This window comes from Panthera pardus, unplaced genomic scaffold (genome assembly GCF_024362965.1).
Source record: "Panthera pardus isolate Hobbes unplaced genomic scaffold, ASM2436296v1 HiC_scaffold_12, whole genome shotgun sequence".
In the NCBI taxonomy this organism is placed as follows: Eukaryota; Metazoa; Chordata; class Mammalia; order Carnivora; family Felidae; genus Panthera; species Panthera pardus.
Window position 1 is genome coordinate 101,928,848 of NW_026526677.1, and position 20,520 is coordinate 101,949,367.

The following is a 20,520-nucleotide window of genomic DNA, read 5'->3' on the forward strand; positions in this document are numbered from 1 at the left end:
TTTGAAATGCTGGAACACCACCCAGCTTTGAATTGCTATGGAGCAGCTCAGTCTAAAACTGTTCATTTTTTTTCTTCTTTTGCCATAAATGAGCATCACAGAATCAAATCCATTGAGAAGAAACTACTTGCTTTGCCAACACAATTAGTTTTGTAAGAAGCCTCTGTCTTCAGATCGTTCTCCTCCAAAGTCCAAGTTGGATGGCAGTCGTTATTTTTTAATGAACATTTTTAAGAGCCCCCTTTCTCCCAAGAGCCTCTAAACAGATTTAGCAGGCTTAGAAGGCCTCTTCCCACAGGGTGACTTCATTGCCGTCCTAACCAGCAAATAAAAGTGACTTTTCGACGTCGAGGGTTCTTTTTTTAATTCTCGTAAAACCTGTCTGCCGGGGGGAGTTTTTCTTCAGGGTTGGGCTCTCCTCCCTCCAAAAACAGATGCCATCTTTCTCATCAGCCAAAAGCCACAAAACCTGCCCAGCTATGAAAAGGAAGTCGTGGCGAAAACAAGTCTGGGATTTTCACCTTTCAGTGTAAAGAGCCAAACAATTCAGTGATTATTACTCTTTTTTATAGTTTATTTGTACGTTCATTTCTTTGATTGCCCTTCGTTTCCTTGATAAGCGAAATTTAGTGGAAAAGCTGGTTCTAGTCCTTAGTGGATGGCTAGGACTGCCGATAAACATCATCATAGAGGGGATTGCACCTCTCCATTTTATGGGATGCAGCAGCTTAGACCTTAAGAGTCATAATTGCTTGGCCCCTTTAGTGCTGGGGGCTCTGATTAAAAAGTCCTATTGAGCCCAGAGTCTTTTAACAGGAAGGCAGCTAATGTGATGGTTACAATTGAAATAGCACAGGCACAGACACTCTAAGTACTTTCTTTTGTCCCTGTCTTCCTTGGAAAGAGTTTTCACACCTCTAATCAATGTTTCCTTTCACACAAGAGATTCCCCTCCTATATGTAAATACCAGTTGGACTGTGCTTGACCTCAGCTCTTCAGCCCTAATGTTGAAAACCAATAGACACAAAGGTAAAAACAGCTTGATTTAAAGTTAAGACTCTGGGCGCCTTTGGTTCCGCATGGATCGGGGATCGCTCTCTTGGAAGCAAAGAGCAGAAACAGCAATTCTTGCAAATGAGGTAGTACAAGATTAAAGGATTTCATGGGGACAGGGGGAACTTAACGTAATTCTTTAAAATAACGTTTTGTCCTCTTTTAAAACCCGATGGCTCCGGTTTCTAAGTTGATGGCGGAATTATCCAAAATCTTTTTACCAGGTAAATGTTGTTGGCCTTGGATACATCAAAAATTAGCCTTGGGAACCGTGGAGGTAAAATCTGGCAGTGCTGTTTCATAGCTACCCCTTCCAAAGGCAGCTTCAAAATACAAGGGATTTGCAAGCCCTGAGATTTGCAGAACTGGACCTTTGTATAACTTGGTGTGGTTGATGTTTAGTTAGACCCTGAGCGGAACGCGTTGTGGCCAGCCATGGCCACCAGCATCAGTATTCTTGGCTGATCTCCCATTATGTGCATTTTGGAGTTAAAGGTGAAATTCCATCTTTAACCCCCTTGTGGTTTTCTGAACAGTGATTGATGAACCAGATGTGATTCCCTGCAGACTTTTCAAAGGGTGGATGAAGGATGGAATTTCAGCCTTTTTTTTTTAAACCAGGCCTTTTGCTTAATACAGCTTTTTAAATTAATGTCCTTTTTTGAATGCCAAGAAAACAAAGGGAATTTCTCAGAGTGCATGCAGCCTGACACAATAGGCCTTAATTGGTGTCAAGGAGATGTTACGATGAATGGGGAAATGCCCATTTAGCTGATAAGACTGAAAAGTGGAGCCTTGTTACGAGCTGTCATCTCAACGTGTATTTAAACTATAGCAAAACTGAAACATATTTGCCATATAGATCATAATGACTCCAAAGGAGCCATTATACTCTATTATGTAATTACATAATCAAAGCATGCATAGTAATCAGCTTTTGGAATTCAATGCTAATCAAACATACCTATAGTATGTGTTTAAGCTAAAATAGAGAGCGTTAATTTGCCATTAGTCAACTAAACAAGAATGTGTATACAGAATATTCATGAATAGCTTAATGTGGTGTCAGATGATATTTTTTTGTTTTGTATTCAGGGGAAATCAACAATTTTAATTGAAGAAAAAACCAGCACTGAGGAAGATTACTCTTTAGCTTGCCGTTCAAAAATTTGCCTCACCTTTTTTTAACTGATTATAAAAGGAGATTAGATTAAATTCGGTGTATTTTTCCTTCCAGAAGCTCAAGTGACAGGACACTAATTCTATTGTAGGAGATTCTTAATGAGATCCTGACCATCTCCATACCGTAGGATATATAGCATTCTAGATGCTACCTGTAAAACAAAGCTTAAAAAAACAAAACAAACAAACAAAAAACCTTGAGCGTCTATCACTTCCGTAATTAGAAACAAATCCATAAATGTTATTCAGAAATAGCCAAGAACAGAAATACCTTGGTGACCCGTTAGGAGATGTGGCCTCTGCTTTTGGCCGGGCCTCAGTATCTTCATCCATGAAATGAGAGCGTCGATCCCCCCGTTCCTTTCAGTTCTGCTGACCTTTGATTTCATAAGCGTTCTGTGAAGAAGAAGGGGACACAAATGAAATGTTTTGGTCGATGTTGCAGTTATTTGTGGACTCGGTTTATTCGAACTCCAGGCTTATGAGCCGTGCAGTTCGCATTCGTAATTACTTTGACCAGGAGTAGCAGTCCTTGGAACAGACAATCGACATATTTCAACTTCACTGTTTGGGATAGCAGAACATGGACGGGGATCAAAAAGGTTAAGAGAAGCTTTGTAAACAGCAGACGGATTGAATGCTTTTGATTTTAAATAAATATTCAAGTATCCACAAAGGTTGAAGTATCACCTCTCTCTGAAATAAAGAATTATATTTATGTTGAAGTGGTCTTGCCCTTAACCTTGGTGCATGCTGATGGACTCCTCCTTTTGGACACTGGTTCTCACTGTCTCTCGTCTACACTTTGGATGACTGAAAACGTTCCTGTAATGTTTAAATGGGACTAAACTCTTTCATCAAGAGCCTTCGTGGCTTGAACTTCAAATAATTTATTTTCAAATTACTTTTACTGTAATTCTTATTAATTCAAATAGGTTTCTGATTTGATATAAAACGCTGTAAATGCAAGGAACAGTTTAATGAATTGAAAGATAGGATTGAGTCTTTTAAAGGAAATGTACAAAATATGCTGACAATAATTGCTTAGATAGAAATCAAATCTTAATGGCTTTGTTAATGATTTGTCGTGAACACTGTGTTTACGTTGACTTGGGGGAACATACGCATTTAGAAAGATTTTTTTTCCCTCTGGGTTTCAACAGAATCTTAATTTTTCTTTTCCTGAGATGTACTCATTTCTAGTGCTAGCTCTCAGAAGCGTCCCAGGAATCACCAGGCCTCTGTTGGTGATGGTTTTGTTTGGGTAGAGGTAAGGGTTGGGCACATACTTTAACATGGTTATAAAAATGGGGATCTCATAGAAAGGAGAATGGAGGAAAGCCATTTGAAACTTTAAGACACAGAGGGCTCCAGATGCCTGGGTGGCTCAGTCAGTTGAGCGTCCAACTTCGGCTCAGGTCATGATCTCGTGGTTCGTGAGTTCGAGCCCCACGTTGGACTCTGTGCTGACAGCTCAGAGCCTAGAGCCTGCTTCAGATTCTGTGTCTCTCTCTGCCCCTCCCCTGCTCACGCTGTGTGTGTGTGTCTCTCTCTCTCTCTCAAAAATAAAATAAACATTGGAAAAAAAATTTTTTAAAGACACAGAGGGCTCACAGACTAATAAAATATAAAGTTCTCATAAACAAGTTTTTTGACTCTTTGGAAAGTCTAAACTTAGATACCTCTTAGAGGAGAAGAATTCATACTCCTGAGCCTTTAATTAGGGCAAAATTTCCAGAACTGTGGTGGCTCCTTGAAGTTAACGGCTACGTTGATCATTGGCAGGATTTTTTTTTTCAACAATCTGTATTTTTGGTTTGACTTTTGCCTATTTTGATAGACAACCTGACTGTGCTGATTTAATGTGAGGTTCAGTCTAACATATAGCAGAGTTGGGGGGGTTAAAAAGGTTTCCCTGATACAATTTTGCTACTGAAGGAGTAGGTCAGGGGACTCTATTTGCTCTTTCTCTGGGCAAACTATCTTCCCACTTAAGAGTGCTCAGCGTTCCTCAGTGTCAGAGTTTACAGAGTTGCCATAGTATAAACCAAATTCTGTTCTAACTATGACTTGCTCTTTTATTATAGACTTGACTGGAGAGACTCCCCCGGTGTAAATGAAGTGCTTTCTTGATCAACAGCCAGGCCGCGGGGGCGAGCTCTCGGTGCTGGCCAATGCCCGCCATGCACCGGTAATAAAGGCATTCTCCAGGGGCAAAGTGTGCTGAGTGCTGAAAGAGAGAAGCGGTAGTAAACAAGGTGTTTTACATTCAGGACAGTTTCTCTCTCATCTTGAAGTGTGTAATTGTGTTCTGGATAAATTATGGAAATAAAAAAAAAAAATATCAGAAGTTGCTCGTAGGGAAATAACCCTCTCTAAAGACAAGTAAATTTTCCAAGGCTGAGCCAGTAGAACCTTGGCAGCCGATCCCGATGTTGGCTGGCTAAAAACTACAAACCGTATGGGGCCAGAGAAGCTGACGGAACTGGGTTCGAACACCAGCTCCGACACTTAGCTGACTTACGCTAGGAGACTTGTTTGAATGTTTCTGGGCCTCAGGTTCTTAGTCTCTGACGTGGGGATATTGAGAACTCCAGGAGTTTGAGAGGGAAACGTGTGCAGAGCGACCAGCACAGTGCCTAGCACTGAATAGACGTGTGCTCCCTTCCCCCTTTCTCATCTGGGCTTCTGGCTTTGAGATTTGCCCCATCACCCCCTTCAGGTGGCCGTATTGTGGATGGAGTAGAATCCAGTCAGTGCTAGTGTGTGGTGTAACGCCATTTAAATAGAGCTTCTAGCAAAATGAGGTTTCAGGAAAGAATCCATGAGTTAAGCCACTTGAATAAGGGATTTGTAAGCCAACGGCACCCCCACCCTCCCTCCAGCCCTAACCAACCCCGCTGAAATGGTCTTTACTAATCAAAAAAAATTTTTTTTCTTTTCTTAGACAATGTGCTTTGTCTGTCTTGTGAATAAATGTCCTAGCAACTTCTAGTTTACTACGGGAAACTTGCTCTTGAGTGAACAGGCTTCTCCAGTGCCAGTGTTGTGTTTTTAGAAATTGGGGGTGGGGTGGGGGGTGGGGATAGCAAATAGAGAAGTTATAGAGAATACTATTATTGGTATAAATTAAAATCCACTTTGATTCTGTCTCCTAAACCTCACCCGTGTACACGAATTAGCAGTCAAAAATGTCTATACATGTCAGACATTGTTCCGCCCTTAAAATAAATTACCTTGCTGTTAACACCCTTATTTAATGGCGACAGTATATTGTACTTACTTGATTTCTTTTGCCCAGAACATGTGCTGTTTCTGCCTTGACAGTACATCTGCTAATTGAGTTTTAGAAAATCAGCAAGGTTTTTTTTTTTTAAGTGGATTATTTAAGAAAGGCACCTATGTTGCCTGCGTGTACCCTTCTACTCCAGATCAAGTTGTGTTTTGCAACAACCTAATTGTCATGATATCTGTTTCAAGGGGAAATTTATCAAGTCACAGTGCACCCTTCTGTTTGGAAGAAATATTTGAGGCTGTGAGCAGAAATTATTTTTACCTAAAGGCTTCAGGCAGTTAAGAGTACTGACATACATATATTCTCATCACTGCCATTCACTTTCTTTGCCTCAAATAAATAGGTCATTATTACCCCGTTGCGGCCATCTTACGGCATCTCAAAGTATGGAGATCTGTTTAATATAACTGCTGTCCAGCTGATCCGTATAATTTATTGGTGATTTTTGCAGTGACGTTCTTGGGCCACCGTCAGCCAAGGCGCTTTGATCTCTTTGAGCAAAATATTTCACTATCGCTGGTAATTTTTTAACATTAGTATTATGACCATGTTAACATAGCTAGGAACCGTCATTTTCGGAGACATTGGATTTTAGGTTGGCTTTAGCAGTTACAAAAAATAACACAGTAATGGTGATGGTACCACCGTGGATTTGCAGAGCACATTCTCTGCCCGCACACACAAGGGCAAAAACTCTACCTGAATGATTTACTCAGTGACAACACAGTAAAGGGATCTGGTCTTATGTTACTTAACTCTGAGTAATAATTAAGAATGTTCAGGCTTTTTGGGGAGCCTGGGTGGCTCAGTCGGTCAAGCGACTGACTCTTGATTTCGGCTCAGGTCACTGTCTCATGGTTTGTGAGTTGGAGCCCCATGCCCCTCGCGGAGCCTGCTTGGGATTCTCTCTCTCCCTCTCTGCCCCTCCCTCCCCTTTCTCAAATAAACAGATAAATAAAAGTTAAAAAAAAAAAAAAAAAGAATGTTCAGACTTTTTAACAGACAAAACTCCTCTGATTCCGTTTTATTACCTTAATTGCTTAACACACAACATCACGGTCAACTTCTCTTTGTCCCCGTCTCCTGTGCAAATGTTTGAGAGCCTTAACGTGGATGTAGACGCTATTCAGAAAGCATATACTAGCATGCCGAGGAAAGACTGAAATTAAATGGTATAGTTAGTTCCACAGAAACTGTTTTATTAGGGTCCAGTGGAACTGCCACTGACTTTAATAAGTTCCAGTACCTACAAGGTAGTGGTGAGGAACTGTAAGGCCTTGATTTATGTTGAGGGGATTAAGGCCTATCACCAGCTAGCCTTTCTTTAGGTTCCTCCTATAAAGTGAAGATTCTTATTTATGTTGGCAATAGATTTCTTCAGGTAGAGGAAATCTCTGCCCATGGCCCAGTAGACCCCAGTGGACCCCATTTGGTATTCTAATCTCCTCAAGGCAGCTCCCATGACTTAAGACCGACACAGCTTTGGAATTGTGTGGTTTCACGTCTCCTTAATTTTCTTACTGGATTGGGTTACCCCAAGGAAATTAGCGTGTTGTCCTTTCTGTACATACTCTTTCCAGGGCCGGTAAAGCCACCTTGAAAAGCTTGCTTGATTGGCAGGAATTCCCTTTTCCTTGTTCTTTTCTCAAATCTGGGACTACACCGCTCCCTCCAGCTGGCTTCTGAATTCCGTGTCTGTCCCAGTAATCCACAGAGGAAAAAATAAGCGTTCCTTTGTGGTTTTGGTTTTGTTTTTTTTGATCACGTCTTCTTTTTGTTGTTACTCTATAACATTGTTCAGCCCACTAAGCTTTCACTGCTGGATCAAGCTAGGGAATATTTACCCTCTCCGCTCACTGCCAGCCCTGGGGGCCTGCATTCGCACACCTAGGTTAATTCGGTTTACTCCTCGAGCACCAAGAATTTTTGTTTTATCTGCGGCTCTAATAATTTTGTCCTTAACCCCTAGTCCTCTCCTTTCTAATCCTCTGTCAGAGGCTGGTCTGCTTCTAGGTGGATTTGGCTTAATGCCATCTCACACCCTTCTCACACTTCCTCGCTGTGTCCTGGCAAACAAGGATCCTTCAGCAGAAATACGATAGCAGGTGGATATCCTCCATTTACAACGATTGCATCTCTACTTATGCGCGCTCTCGTGCCCTCTCTCTCTCTCTCTCTCTTTTGCAATAGGATTTATTTTGACCTTTGTCTCTAAATGTGACAAAGTTGTTTTGGGGTTGTTGTTTTGTTTTGTATTTTGGCGGGAGGAGTGAATAAACCACCCTGATCTGTAATTACCTAGAGAGCTTGAGAGGAGGGAGTGTGAGCCTTCATTCTTGCACGCACACTACCCCCCAGCATGTGGAATTGCCTAATAAATGTTTGGATTTGACAGCTACAGAAATGATGGTGATGAGGAGGGCAGCTCTCATTTATTCAGCTTTATAAGGAGCTAGACACAGTGCTAAACCCTTTATATTTATTACCTTTCTCAATCCTTCCAACAGCTCTGGGAGAGGGCTTTGAATTACTGTCCCCATTTTGCAGATGAGACACTGGCTCGGGGACTTGAAATAATTTACTTGAGATCATCCAGCCAAAAAGCAATCTTCCCGACCGACCTTTGTACATACCCATTGCCCATTCTGCATTTTTTGTTCCGTAAGTGAAGATTAGGTATCCATTCCCCTCCCCTCCCCCCCCCCCCCCCCCCCCCCACATTGCAGCCTCTGAAAGGTTGGGACGGGGTCCTGTATTTCTATATCCTCTGCTATCCCAGGTGCAGAATTGGACATTCAACAGTTGCTTCATCTTTTGCTATTGAACTGAATTCTGCTCTCCTCCTACCCGTGCTGTGGATCCTATGGGACATTCATGAGGCACGCTGGCCACTGTCACTAATCTTAGAAGCAACAAACTAGAGCAGATCTGGAGAGAAGCCTGTATCAGTGGATCTGTAACCCTTAACTTTTTGATGTGTTCTGAAAGAGATGTTCTGAGTGGCTAGATGGGCAAGCTGCAGAAGGGGCATGGTTTGGGACTGCCTGGGGCTTTCGGTGAGTCTGGAAGGTGTTAGTTTCTGAGAGCAGAGTAACATACTGAACTGTAAGCTCTCCCAGGATTTGATGGAGATTCCAGAGAGTCCTAGCTGGGTAGGTCCTCACTCCCACTCAGTAAACAACTGACCTGCCTACACCTTGGGAACGTCGACAGCCACTAACAAGAGAAAGTTATTTACTGAGCCCTCCTCCCCTACTTCTATTAAGTGGTCCCTTGAGTTTTCTGTGAGGCGACCAAAGAGCTTAGCTCAAGGGCGTGTGAGCTGAGGTTGAGTATATGTTTCTCCCCCACTCCATTTGTGACAGCTGCAGCTTCTTAGAAAAGTGAATTCTCTGACCTTTCCGTACCTCTCCAACACACTCCTTAACTGGTATAAGATAGCGGAAGCTGGAACGTTGGCATCCCCACTTTTGAGAGCGCGTTGACTCCAGGCTAAGTTGCATTTGGCCCCTGGATCTCTCTGGGATGAGTGAGGGAGCCACACCAGTGTTGCTTCTGGAGTCCATTTTCTAACACACTTCTTGCTTCTCATTTTAACTGAGCCATGAGCCAAATTTTAATCGATGGAAATTCTTTTCTCCTTTTTTTTTTTTTTAAAGGCGATGGACAGAATTTGTTTACGAAAGACGTGACAGTGATCGAGGGAGAAGTTGCGACCATCAGCTGCCAAGTCAATAAGAGTGACGACTCTGTGATCCAGCTGCTGAATCCCAACAGGCAGACCATTTATTTCAGGGACTTCAGGCGTAAGTTTCCATCTCAATAGTATTAGATGGCAACTTTTTTTTTCCTACATGTTGTCTTGAGAAAGAGATTGCCAAGGCCTCCTTTTCTAAATTTAATGTTAGATGCTTAAAGTTTAGTCAATTCTTCAGAGGGAAGAAGAGACGTGCAATCATAATCTTTCTACTTAATAGAAACCTTGAATGGTCCCTTTTAAAAGTAAAGCGGTCTTACTTTGCAATAGGAATTGATTGTAGTAATTCAAGGTGAATGCAATTGAGTCCCGGACACAACAACTCAAATAGGGTAAGGCAAAGAAAATATAGCATTCTGAAGGGTAATCTGTTTGGTTTGAAGATTGAAGTTTCCAAGGCAATCTGTGCCTATGGAGACAAAACCAAACTCTCCTATCACCATAGCCTCTGGTAGATGGAGGTTACCATGTGCTGGAACCTTACCGAATATGATATCACAGAAGGTAATCATTGAAACTCAATTGTATATCCTAGAAATGGTTCAGATGGATGTCTGAGCTTAGCAAGACCAAGAGTCAGGTCTTTCAAAAAACTGCTCTTTGAGAACATCGGTACCTCATCAAAGCACATGTAGAGGAACGTCCCTTCCCATCTACTTGTCCCCCTCCTCCCCAACGCCCCAGAACATTCAGGAAGTGTGGAGTTGATAAACCCAAGGAGCATCTAAGAGGGTGAAGGAAGGTCAAAGGAGAGGAGCCAGTCGTTCTTAAAGTGAATTTTGGTCATTATAAATGAATCTAGCCTTTGCCAAAATTAGTAGAAGGACTTTAAAGGTGAATGTTTGAAATGAATGAAAAGCCCACAAACGTTCCTTTTGTGGTGACTCTGATTTCCTACTTTATCCTCCTCTGTTTGCTGTTGTGAAGCTGAAGCTGAAGCTGAAGCTGGAAAACTGCAGGCGGGGCCTGAGGCTTTGGGAGGCCCTGGGTCGTGGGCTTCGGGAAGCTTCACCTCCAACCATACCAGATACAAAGATGCATCCAAGTTAAATGCAGATGGGATTGTTTTGTTGTAAAATGTTTTTAAATTGCTTCCATGTTGTTTTTCAAATTACTAATAATGATTTTTTGGGGGGTTTCATAATTTGGAAGCACTCTTTTTCAAGGGGAGTACATCCTAGTCCCTGGACGTCCAGAGGATCCTCACAGCCTGCCCTTCCTTCTGTTTTCATTTTGCTGAACTCCAATGGAAAATCTGATACGATTTATGAGCACGTGCTGAAAGTGACAGCAAGGAGCACATGTGCGTGTGCGTGGGTGTGGGCACGTGCCCGCACGTCTGTGTGTTTGCGCGTGCTCTTACACCCACAGGCCCCATGTGTGTCACTTTCCTTTTGGACAAGGTTATTTGTCTACGTGCAGTTATCGTTGAAGCCCAAAACAGTAATTCAGGAAGCATGAAGAAGTACCCAACAGGTGCCCAAAGACTTACTCGATTTTTCTACTCTGTAGCGGCCTTTCCAGTCACCTGACTTCCTCCTCCCCGAGGTAAGGAAAATGGATGGTCCGTCCGCTTCCTCCTAATCACTGCCTCTGTGTTTTGTCTCGCAGCTCTGAAGGACAGCAGGTTTCAGTTGCTGAATTTTTCTAGCAGTGAACTCAAAGTGTCGCTGACAAATGTCTCGATTTCGGATGAAGGAAGATACTTTTGCCAGCTCTACACTGACCCTCCCCAGGAAAGTTACACCACAATCACAGTGCTGGGTAAGAGACGCGTGGGGCGCGTCCCGGGAAACGGAGTGGGGTGGCCCTTACTACCGATGGCTTCCAGCAACAAGGAAAAGGTTAATGGTTAATGTTGTTGCTGTTCAAGCCTGTTTTAGGAAGAATCACCACCCATCTTGCTGACTTTAAAAAATAGCCTCTTTTACCAAACACTCTAAGGAATGGCAATCAGCAGTCTTTATAGATTCCATGTGTTCTTGGGCTTGAACCCTCAAGCTTCAGAAGCAAAGATCAAGAGAAGTTAGAGCCCTCTGATGAGTCACTCCCCACATGAAATGTCGTTGCTTCTAACTACCGGGATTTTTTTTTTCTTCTGTTCAGGGAAGGAGGAGATGGGCTACCACATCTCTACCCCATGGCAGAGCACGGTTATAAAACCCGCTTAATGATTCTTTCTTCTGACTTACATCTCATTTAATATTGTTGATCTCCTTATCTTTGGCTTTCCTCACTGCCTTGTGTATTGCTTATGCTCTAGATTATGCTGTAAAAATCATACCCCATGAACACACACTTTGCCACAAATTGCAACTGTTGGACATAAAAGAATTAAGAGTTTCTAGGGAGAGAAGGCTGATAATAAGCAAGGACTGTTGACAGGCTGCTAAGAACACCTCTAGTGAGTTGAATGTCTTCAGTTATGATCACCAGATTGTGATTTTCTGGAAATTCCCAGTAGCTACGTTTCCCTATTTATATTTTGATACAGTCAGCAGATATCCCTGTGTTGAAGATGGCCTGAGTTAGTCACCTTTTTTAGACAAAGCTGTATACCAGGGCATAATACCAGCTGATGTGGATTTTTGAAACTGAGTTTTCAAGGACGTTCGCTCTAACATGAGGCAAGATCTCTGATTTACACCTTCAGAAAGATCATGAATCAAAGTCTATTTGAGGCGGCAGAGTGCAGGTTTTCGGTGTAATGATATGAAGATTAGAAGGAAAGATAAACATGAAGGACATTTTTGCTTGGTGTGTGTGAACATATATGTATTTATGGATTTACGCGTGGAGCTGCTGCCCCATTACTTTGTTTAAACACAGCTGTAGAAGGGAAAATACATTTTTTTTTATCCATTAAACTAAAACATGTTCCTAGCACTTACATACATGTTCTCGGTAAGAGGAACACTGATTTCAGGAAGTCACATTTCATGTCAGGTCATGCAGTTTCTAACGTGGTCTGTGTTTAATGGTAGATGGCTTTAACGGCTTTCAGAGGTACATGTCTGTCTTTAATTCTAGCCTTAACCCATATGAGACCTGTAGAAATAAGCATGGAAGGATGACTATTTTGGTATCGTGCAAAATCACATACATGCACTTGAAGTTTTCTGTCCACCTCATTGTTCAGAAGTATTTGAAAACACTGTTGGCTTTTTGGAGTAAGTCATTGGCTGCACAGACTCCAAACTGACCATCCGCCCATCGACCCGTCATCGTTTCTGGCCTTTCCACAAGAGTAACAGCAACAGAAGGGAATGAACTTGCAGCATTTTGAATTTTCAGGATATTTTTCTACATATACCTTTAAACACGACTATTTCACAGAGAGAAATGATAATAACAGAGACTAGCCATCTTGCCCCACTCACAAAGCACACGGGTAAGAATCTAGAATCACAGACCTTGAAACAGACCCCACTGTTCTGGCTCATATCCTTTGTGCCTTCTAGCCTAGGTTGTTCTTAATAAAATCCCAAATGCTGCCGTTTCAAGATTTTTCCCCAAAGGTGCACATCTTTTGTTTTCAGGAGCATAGCTGGCCACAGGCAAGCAGTGACTGCCTGTCAGTTTCCAGTATCTGGTACATTTGTTCTCAGACCCACTAGATCGGGCCCGTTTGACTGAATATGCCCAGTGGTTGGGAGTCAGCACAACGGCACTAGACTTTTGAGAGGCATTTATGCCTATAATCCTTCTGGAGGTCTGATTATTCTAGAGGTAATAGGTTCCTGCTTATATTGTGTGGAAGCATTAACTTAAACATACTTGGAAGTAACACTAATCGATGCTCTCGCTGCAGATATTATGTGTTCATTTAATATTCTTACCATTGAATTGACTGTAGGATTCTTTGACAGAGTGAGATTGTTGTCATCAGTGTTTGAGTCTTTCATATTCCAAAATCTGACAATTTTCACTGGTACTCATCTTTTCAAACCTTTTTTCTAAGGTTTAGAATTTTCAGATATTCGAATGAATGAAGAGTGATCTATTAGTCTTTGTTTCTATCCATGCTTCTCTGAAAAGGACTCCATATAGGTACTCACACGGCTGTCTACCTTCTCGTTGAGTGGAAGGCACTGCTTTAGTGCATGTGCCTATTAGTTGTTGGAAGCATTCAGGAAAACCTTCAGCATAATTCTAAGAGCTCAGAGGTGGTTATTTGTTGGTTACTATGATGCGTATTTATGTTATCCGTGTAAAAACTGAAAACCCTCCAATGATACTCTGCGTGCATTTGGGTGCCTTGTAGGATATCCATTCACTTCTTACACTTGTGTGAGTTGGTTCCTTTCGTAGTACAGGACTCTCTTTATACCAGTATTCAGGGAAACAGTGGCCCGAGAAATAGAATACGCCGCTTTAAGATAAATATAGTTACTGATAATAGTAGCTAATATTATTACAGTCCTGTCCTTTTAAGATTAGTGTTCACTCTTAAGATTCCAGGAACAGAAGAACCTAATTATTTAAAAGGGTTTGGGAGTGAGATTTCACATACTGATCAGCTTTAAGACTCCTCTTTTGTTGTAATTAACGTGTGACTCATCTTGATATTGCGGATTTTTTTTTTTTAATGTTGTAGGCGTTGATGTTTATAATGAGCACTTTTATAGATTTGAGGTTAGCTAAGAAGAACCTTGACATTTCTTTGCTATTTTCTAGTATTTCCCTTCTGTGATTTTCATTCAGGTTTTCATCTGTATGCACCTCCTTACATACATCTTTGGTTATTTTCATTAATGGCTGCAGGCAGTTTTTACTAAATGTGTCTGTTTAGCGGAGCATGTATAAGTGTATTCTCTGGTTAGTAGCAGTTTGAATTCATTTTTTGTATAAATGGATTTTTATACTTTACTAACCACTTTTGTATTAGAGTAGACGTTACGGAGTTAAAGGGAGAACAGGGGACAATTAACAGACCAAAATAAACTTTTAAGTTTTTCTTGCCCTGCACCATTTTTTAAGAAACACTTAAATTGCCTCATTTATATTTTCCAAAGCTTTCTTGCTTTTGAAAAAAAAAAAATCAGAGAGAAGTCACCTTTATTACTGATATCAATAAACCATTAGGACTCACATGATCATATTTGATTTTATGTTTGTAAACCACACGACTCCCACTGTACTTGACCATTTTCTTCTTCTCATATTCGTAAAGTCAGAAATCCTGGCCACAATCTTAAGAACAGTGTGGACTTGGAAAAAAAAAATCACTCCACTCTCTCAGGATGCTCTTCTCCACACTAAACGAGTCCTTTATTCTCCTGCACTGGCCCTGTTTTCCCAGACTTGGGAAATCTTCCATATGTGTACCTTAGCCGTGAAGTTAGGTAACGTTAGCTCTTCAGGAAGATAACCCTAGGAGACAGCGCTGCGTCACCCTGAAGGGTTAGGGAACTTCACGGTATATCTGCGGCAGAAGAGGAAGAGTTAGCAGGGACCATGTCAAACACTAGTAATCCAGATGAGGGTCTCTTTGCTGCCGGTCAGACTCCCAACCTCCAAAGAAAATCTAAGAGGCATTGGTAAGTATTCCTCTGGCCTCATTTATACCTGCCCTTTTGAACCAGCAGACATTACTGGTAATGTGGAAAGAGCATGCCATCGTCTCCATGACCGACTCCATCTTGCAGAGAGAATACCGCTGAAGAACACCTAGTGGCGGTTAGGAGAAGCCTGTGATGAGGGGAGCTAAAGCCGTCTTCAGGCTCAGCATGAACAAGGAGAGTGTGGAGGAAAGATACTCAGGAACACACAGAAAGCAAATACCCGACAAAGCCCGTGTTGGAGGCTGGGTGTCATTGAGACTTGACAGCAGTACGTGCCGCAGCCTTTTTAACTACTCCTGGGTCTCTTCCCATCAAGATCCCCAGGTTACCACAGAGCGAGCCTTAAGGGTTTCCTCCACAAAGTTGGGCACACAAGGTGGAATGCAGCTGACTCCCTTCTTTAGCAACTTCTAGGAAAGAGAACGCTATCTATCTGCCCTCTTTGTCATGGCCGAAGAGAACCGCTTTCCTTGAGTCTCCGCTACTCAGTTTGAATTTCCTTAAACTGAGGAATATCTCTTCAGTTACGTTTCTCATTGGGAATCATCGCGTATGGCAACATCAGAAATCACTTTTAGTTTTGTCTGAACCGTGACAAGAATTCTCATTCGACTTTGATTCCTCCATCTGTAGGGGGACATTCCCGCGTCTTTTACTCTTTGGCGTTTTATCTTAGCGCCTCTTACTTTTGTTCCTCCTAGCTCACCGAGATCTTATTTTCTCTAGGCTTGGGCAGCCTTCTCCTCTGACATTTGCTCTAACAATAGCATTTTGTTTCAATATCCCTATGATACTGCACTTAGAATTGGATAGTATTTGTTGGTCCTAAACATGCAGTCTCTCTGTGTATTCTGTATCAACCATCTAGGTGCGTGATGAAAATCCATCACCGTCCTGATTGTCATCTGGCAAGAATATCTCTGTTAAGGAAATAGCTAGCTGAAGTCGTCCCATTTACTTTTGTAACTGCTTTTCTGTGTCTCTTAAAATGCTGGCAGATGTGCAATTCCAAATTGGATGTTAGACTCTCTTTCTGCTTATTTATTTATTTATGTATGTATGTATTTATTTATTTATTAACGTAAGCAAGGGTAGTTTTTGGCCACGTTTAACTACTCACTTGGGCCATATCACTTGGGCAACACATCCAGTTGAGCAAATGTGTTCTTTTCCTTTTACACAGGGAACAAAGAAGAGGCCTGGGTTCGCTCTAATAGTTACCCCTCCACACACACACCCCCTACACACTGTCTTGCTGAGAAACATACGCAACATGTCTGTTTCCTTTTCCGTCGTTCTCGGTAGGAATTTTAAGGGCTTCAGTTCAGTGTAAAAGTCTTCCCGTACACAGAATTTTACATTGGGCTGGAACAGTTGGAAATCCCAAATACGTGGTTTAATCCCATAATTTATTGAAGCGGTATCAGAGATTTATTATTCAACTTGATCATCGGGATGGCATGTTTATACATATTTAATTTCTTGTTTCTCTTCTGAGTTGAGAAACTTATTAATCATAAGTCTCAGAACTGTCTTTGCTTATTCATGGTGGTCAGGGCACATAGTCTTAGATTCACTCTACTGAATTCAGTATTCTTACTGATTTTTATTTCAAGAAGCTCAGTCTTGAGGTAAGGTTGCACCTTACGCAACGTTTCACTGCCAACTCAGCTCCATACAAGATAACGTACTTTCTTCACCATCCCCATCATCTTACATACTCTGGATTTGATATTCAGCATTGTAGCCCTAAAATATTTTATCCTGACCATCTTATTCCATATGCTCTAGTGTGTTTTAAAAAGAGTGGCTTTAATTCTGATGTATAAAGTTGACTTGTAAGCACTTAATAGTCTTGTTCACCTTTGCTGTCTAAAACCTGGAGCATGAGATTTCAGAACGTGGGAAAATGACGTGGGAAAATGCAAATTAACTGGCATTTCCTATATTACTGCATCTTCATAGCCAGTGGTTTTTTACCATGCCATCCATTGGAGGTCATGATCGCATTCTGGTGCTCTATGAATATTTTTAACTGAATGCAACTGGTTCCGAGGCACAACTTTTCTACGTATATTTATGGTGAGTGATTGTTTTAAGGGACTCCAGGTCTTTGATTCCAAAGCTGGTTGTCTTTGGAATCTTTTATATGAAGATTGAAATCCAAGGGTTGAGTTCAAGGAGAAGCAGTCCTTTCACATCCTTCCAGATAAGGATGATAATTTCAATAGAGTTTGCTCATCTTACGTTTGTATCTACTTCCTGTTCAATTTTCTAATAACCGATTGACAGCTCATCTGATACCTACATTGTTACAGCTTGGTCATTGAAAAGTTAGGGGAGTGGGAGAATGGGCATTTTTTATAAGGTGACTTTAGGAGAGAAATTCTAAACTCACAACTCGTGCATGATATGATTCACCTTGTTTGATAATGGCTTTGTACTTCTTTTTTCCCCTCTGGTAGCAGTTTGTTTTAAATTCCCATCAGGAACGTCCGTTATTTGTCTCCTCTTTTTGATAGCAGTGGTGCTAGTTTCTAATGAAAAGAAGGCCATGTGCAGAAATGGATTCTGTGTTTAAAAAGCGCACATGTTTAATTTGTAGTCCCACCACGCAATCTGATGATCGATATCCAGAAAGACACCGCGGTGGAAGGCGAGGAGATCGAAGTCAACTGCACCGCCATGGCCAGCAAACCAGCCACGACTATCAGGTGGTTCAAAGGGAACAAGGAGCTAAAAGGTGAGGCGCGGGCTGCCCCTGTCAGTGGGCACCTGATTCCTGCAAGGGCATCTACCTTTGTGGAAACGCAAGATAAATGCAAAACATGCCCCTAAAACAAAAATATCCATATAAGTGTGGTTTATAATCAATTGCTAAATGCATCTGAAGCCAAAGCCTAAGGGCACTTTATTGAATCTAATGCATATCCTCCTTACGTGGTTTGAGGGTTTGTGGTGATACGTGTTCCTGGATATTTACTCCCAACGCTCAGAAAGAACTAGACTTATACACCAGAACTCTTTAGACCGGGAAGAAGTGTTAGAGGGGTCACTGAACTCAGGTTCTCATTTACCCTGTGACCCAGGGTGGGTCAGAACCCCACTTTCTCATGTTACACATTAAAAAAAAAATAGTCTAACAGCCTTCATGCTGAACTCCAGGTCATTCTAACATGCCTTACCACACTGTCCGCTCACGGACCATGTGCTTTCCTGCAGGGACGGCTCTGCCAAGTGGACTAAGAATTTTATCTTCACTGTGAATCTGCAGGCCCCCCTTCTCTCATGGCACCTGTGCTTCAGTTGCCCATTTCACCAGCCCGTTCTTTTGCCAAGTTCCCAGTTTGTGACAGCAGCACAGGCAGATCCTGCAAACATCTGCCACCTTCGTCATCGCCGTGGCCACAGCCCGTCCCCTATTTGACCCTTAAGTGTCAGTCATCCTGAGTTGTAGGTACATGTCGGCATTCTTATCCCTTTCCAAGTAGTCCCCGGGGGCTAACCTCCTCTGGTCATTGGACAGAAATGCTAGCTGTGTGCCGCAGTTTCTGCTAAAATGGGATATTAAGATTACAGATTTTATGGGATTCTTAGGAAGATGAAATGAGTGAATGTTTGTAAAGCTTGTAGCTGGTATCTGGGGCAAGGTAAGTGCTCTGTATGTGCTTGTTAAATAAATCAGGAGTGCCAGGAAGAAAAGAATAAGCCCTTTTAGAAAGGAGATATAAAAATCTATATCTAGAAAGAGATAAATCTATATATAACGGCTTAAGTTTCAAAAAGCTTGCTCTGTTTTAATCTCCTATTTCCTAGGTATGGTTTTGGAAGGAAGGAGTTTCTCATTTCCCCTCTGCTTTTCTAAGTGAATTGAGCCATTAAATGTGTACCAATAAATACAAAACATTAAAAGAAAGTTAATGGTGCGCTATGTCCCGGGGAGTGCTGAGTTCAGGAAAGGGGCCACGTTGGCCTATTCATCCTATCCGGAAGCCTCCTCCCTCCTTTTCTGGGTGTTCTTGGACATGTCTCCCATCTGGCCCGAAGCCTGTATCTGACTTTGCTCTACCCACCGCCACTACATTTTCTGTGGTCTTCCAAAAGTCTCAGAGTTGAAACATTTCAATTACAATTTCAATTATGTAAATCCATTTAGTTACTTTCCCTCCTAATTGTTGCTGATGGGGTGGGCAGAGGGGCTTGTTTATATCTCTATTCCTGATTGAATTACTTAGGAGATTTGGATGATGTCCTGGAATTTTTAAACCGCACGACAGCCTACTAGACGTTTCAAGTTCAGATGGTTGTAGGGGTGAAAAGCGCTTCTCTTTTCCTCCTCCAAAACGCCGTCAGCAGTCAGATGGCACGGTGGTTCAACTTTCAGCTGCCTTTTGGTGGGAGGTTTTAAGCTAGAAGACGCATATGTAATACAGTTAAATTAAAATAGTATATATTATGTGGGGTTGCAATACATCTTACCTACTATCCTGCAAGGTTGAAAAGTAGGAAGTTATCATTTTATCCGTGATCTACCCACAGCTTACCCTGCCCCAGGTGACTTCCATCACCTTTGTTAAAATGGCGATGGTGGGGCAGGCGAGCAGTGGGGAATATATAAAATCAGGGTGATAGAAATTCACTCGACTGAGGTCTCGGTGTATCCTGTGTCCCCCAGGCAAATCGGAGGTGGAGGAGTGGTCAGACATGTACACCGTGACGAGCCAGCTGATGCTGAAGGTTCACAAGGAGGATGATGGGGTCCCAGTGATCTGCCAGGTAGAGCACCCTGCCGTGACCGGAAACTTGCAGACGCAGCGGTACCTGGAAGTCCAGTGTGAGTACCTGCCAGTGCGCTCGGGGCTGCCTTAACCAGGTACCACAGACGGCGTGCCTTGTAAGCAGCGGTGATTTCTCTCTCACTGCCCTGGAGGCCGGAAAGTCCAAGATGAAGGCCGACCAGCATGGTCCTGTTCAGGAGAAAGCCCTTTTCCTGGCTCTCAGCCACCGCCTCCTCGCTGCGTCCTCGTGGGGCGGAAGCGGCTAGAGCTCTCTCTGGGGGCTGCTTTCCAAGGTCCGAGGGCACTGATCCCAAAGGCCCCGCCTCCTCAGATCCTCAACAGTGGGCACTGCGACTTCGACAGACGGATTTGGGGAGGGCGGGACACACAGGTTCAAACCGCAGCGGTACCCGAGTGTTTTATACCGAGAGCGCAGAGGAGCAGTTGCCTAGAAACATTTCAGAAGCCATTTATTGAACACATATGTTTTATATAGTGTAGAGTTTATATCTTGTTGTCTTAGTAGTGAAATAATCAAAGGATTATTTTCCTGAAACGCTGCCATATTATCGAGTGCCAGTGAGGATTTTCAAAATACTGCATTTAACCCAAATGCAAAACTTTAAGATGATCCCAATCTGTTCTACCACATGACTTAATTAATTGCCTTTTGTGAATATTGACTGTAATCATTCCTTTGTGAACTTTACAACCTAAGGTGATCCCTCCCACTTTCTTGGCCCCATCAGAAGTACTGAATTCTCTTTTTTTTTTCTTATAGAGGGGCTTTTATTCCCATTCTGCATCAGCATGTCGTTTTACATTGCACATTCTCTTCCATTTTCAGCTTAAAGTGTAGCAATGAGTTTAAAAGTGGAACTCTTTTGAGA

At 42.3% G+C, this 20,520-nt stretch overlaps 1 protein-coding gene across 6 annotated transcripts in view; it reads left to right on the forward strand.

The window, feature by feature from the left end:
- CADM1 (cell adhesion molecule 1) overlaps window positions 1-20,520 on the forward strand; it is a 329,542-nt gene that overhangs the window by 252,535 nt on the left and 56,487 nt on the right. For all 6 annotated transcript variants that reach the window (XM_053900465.1, XM_053900467.1, XM_053900466.1 and 3 more), the window contains exons 2-5: window positions 9,191-9,337; window positions 10,900-11,052; window positions 17,458-17,595; window positions 19,528-19,686. In XM_053900465.1, coding sequence (XP_053756440.1) covers window positions 9,191-9,337; window positions 10,900-11,052; window positions 17,458-17,595; window positions 19,528-19,686 — 597 coding nt within the window. The remainder of the gene's footprint in view (window positions 1-9,190; window positions 9,338-10,899; window positions 11,053-17,457; window positions 17,596-19,527; window positions 19,687-20,520) is intronic.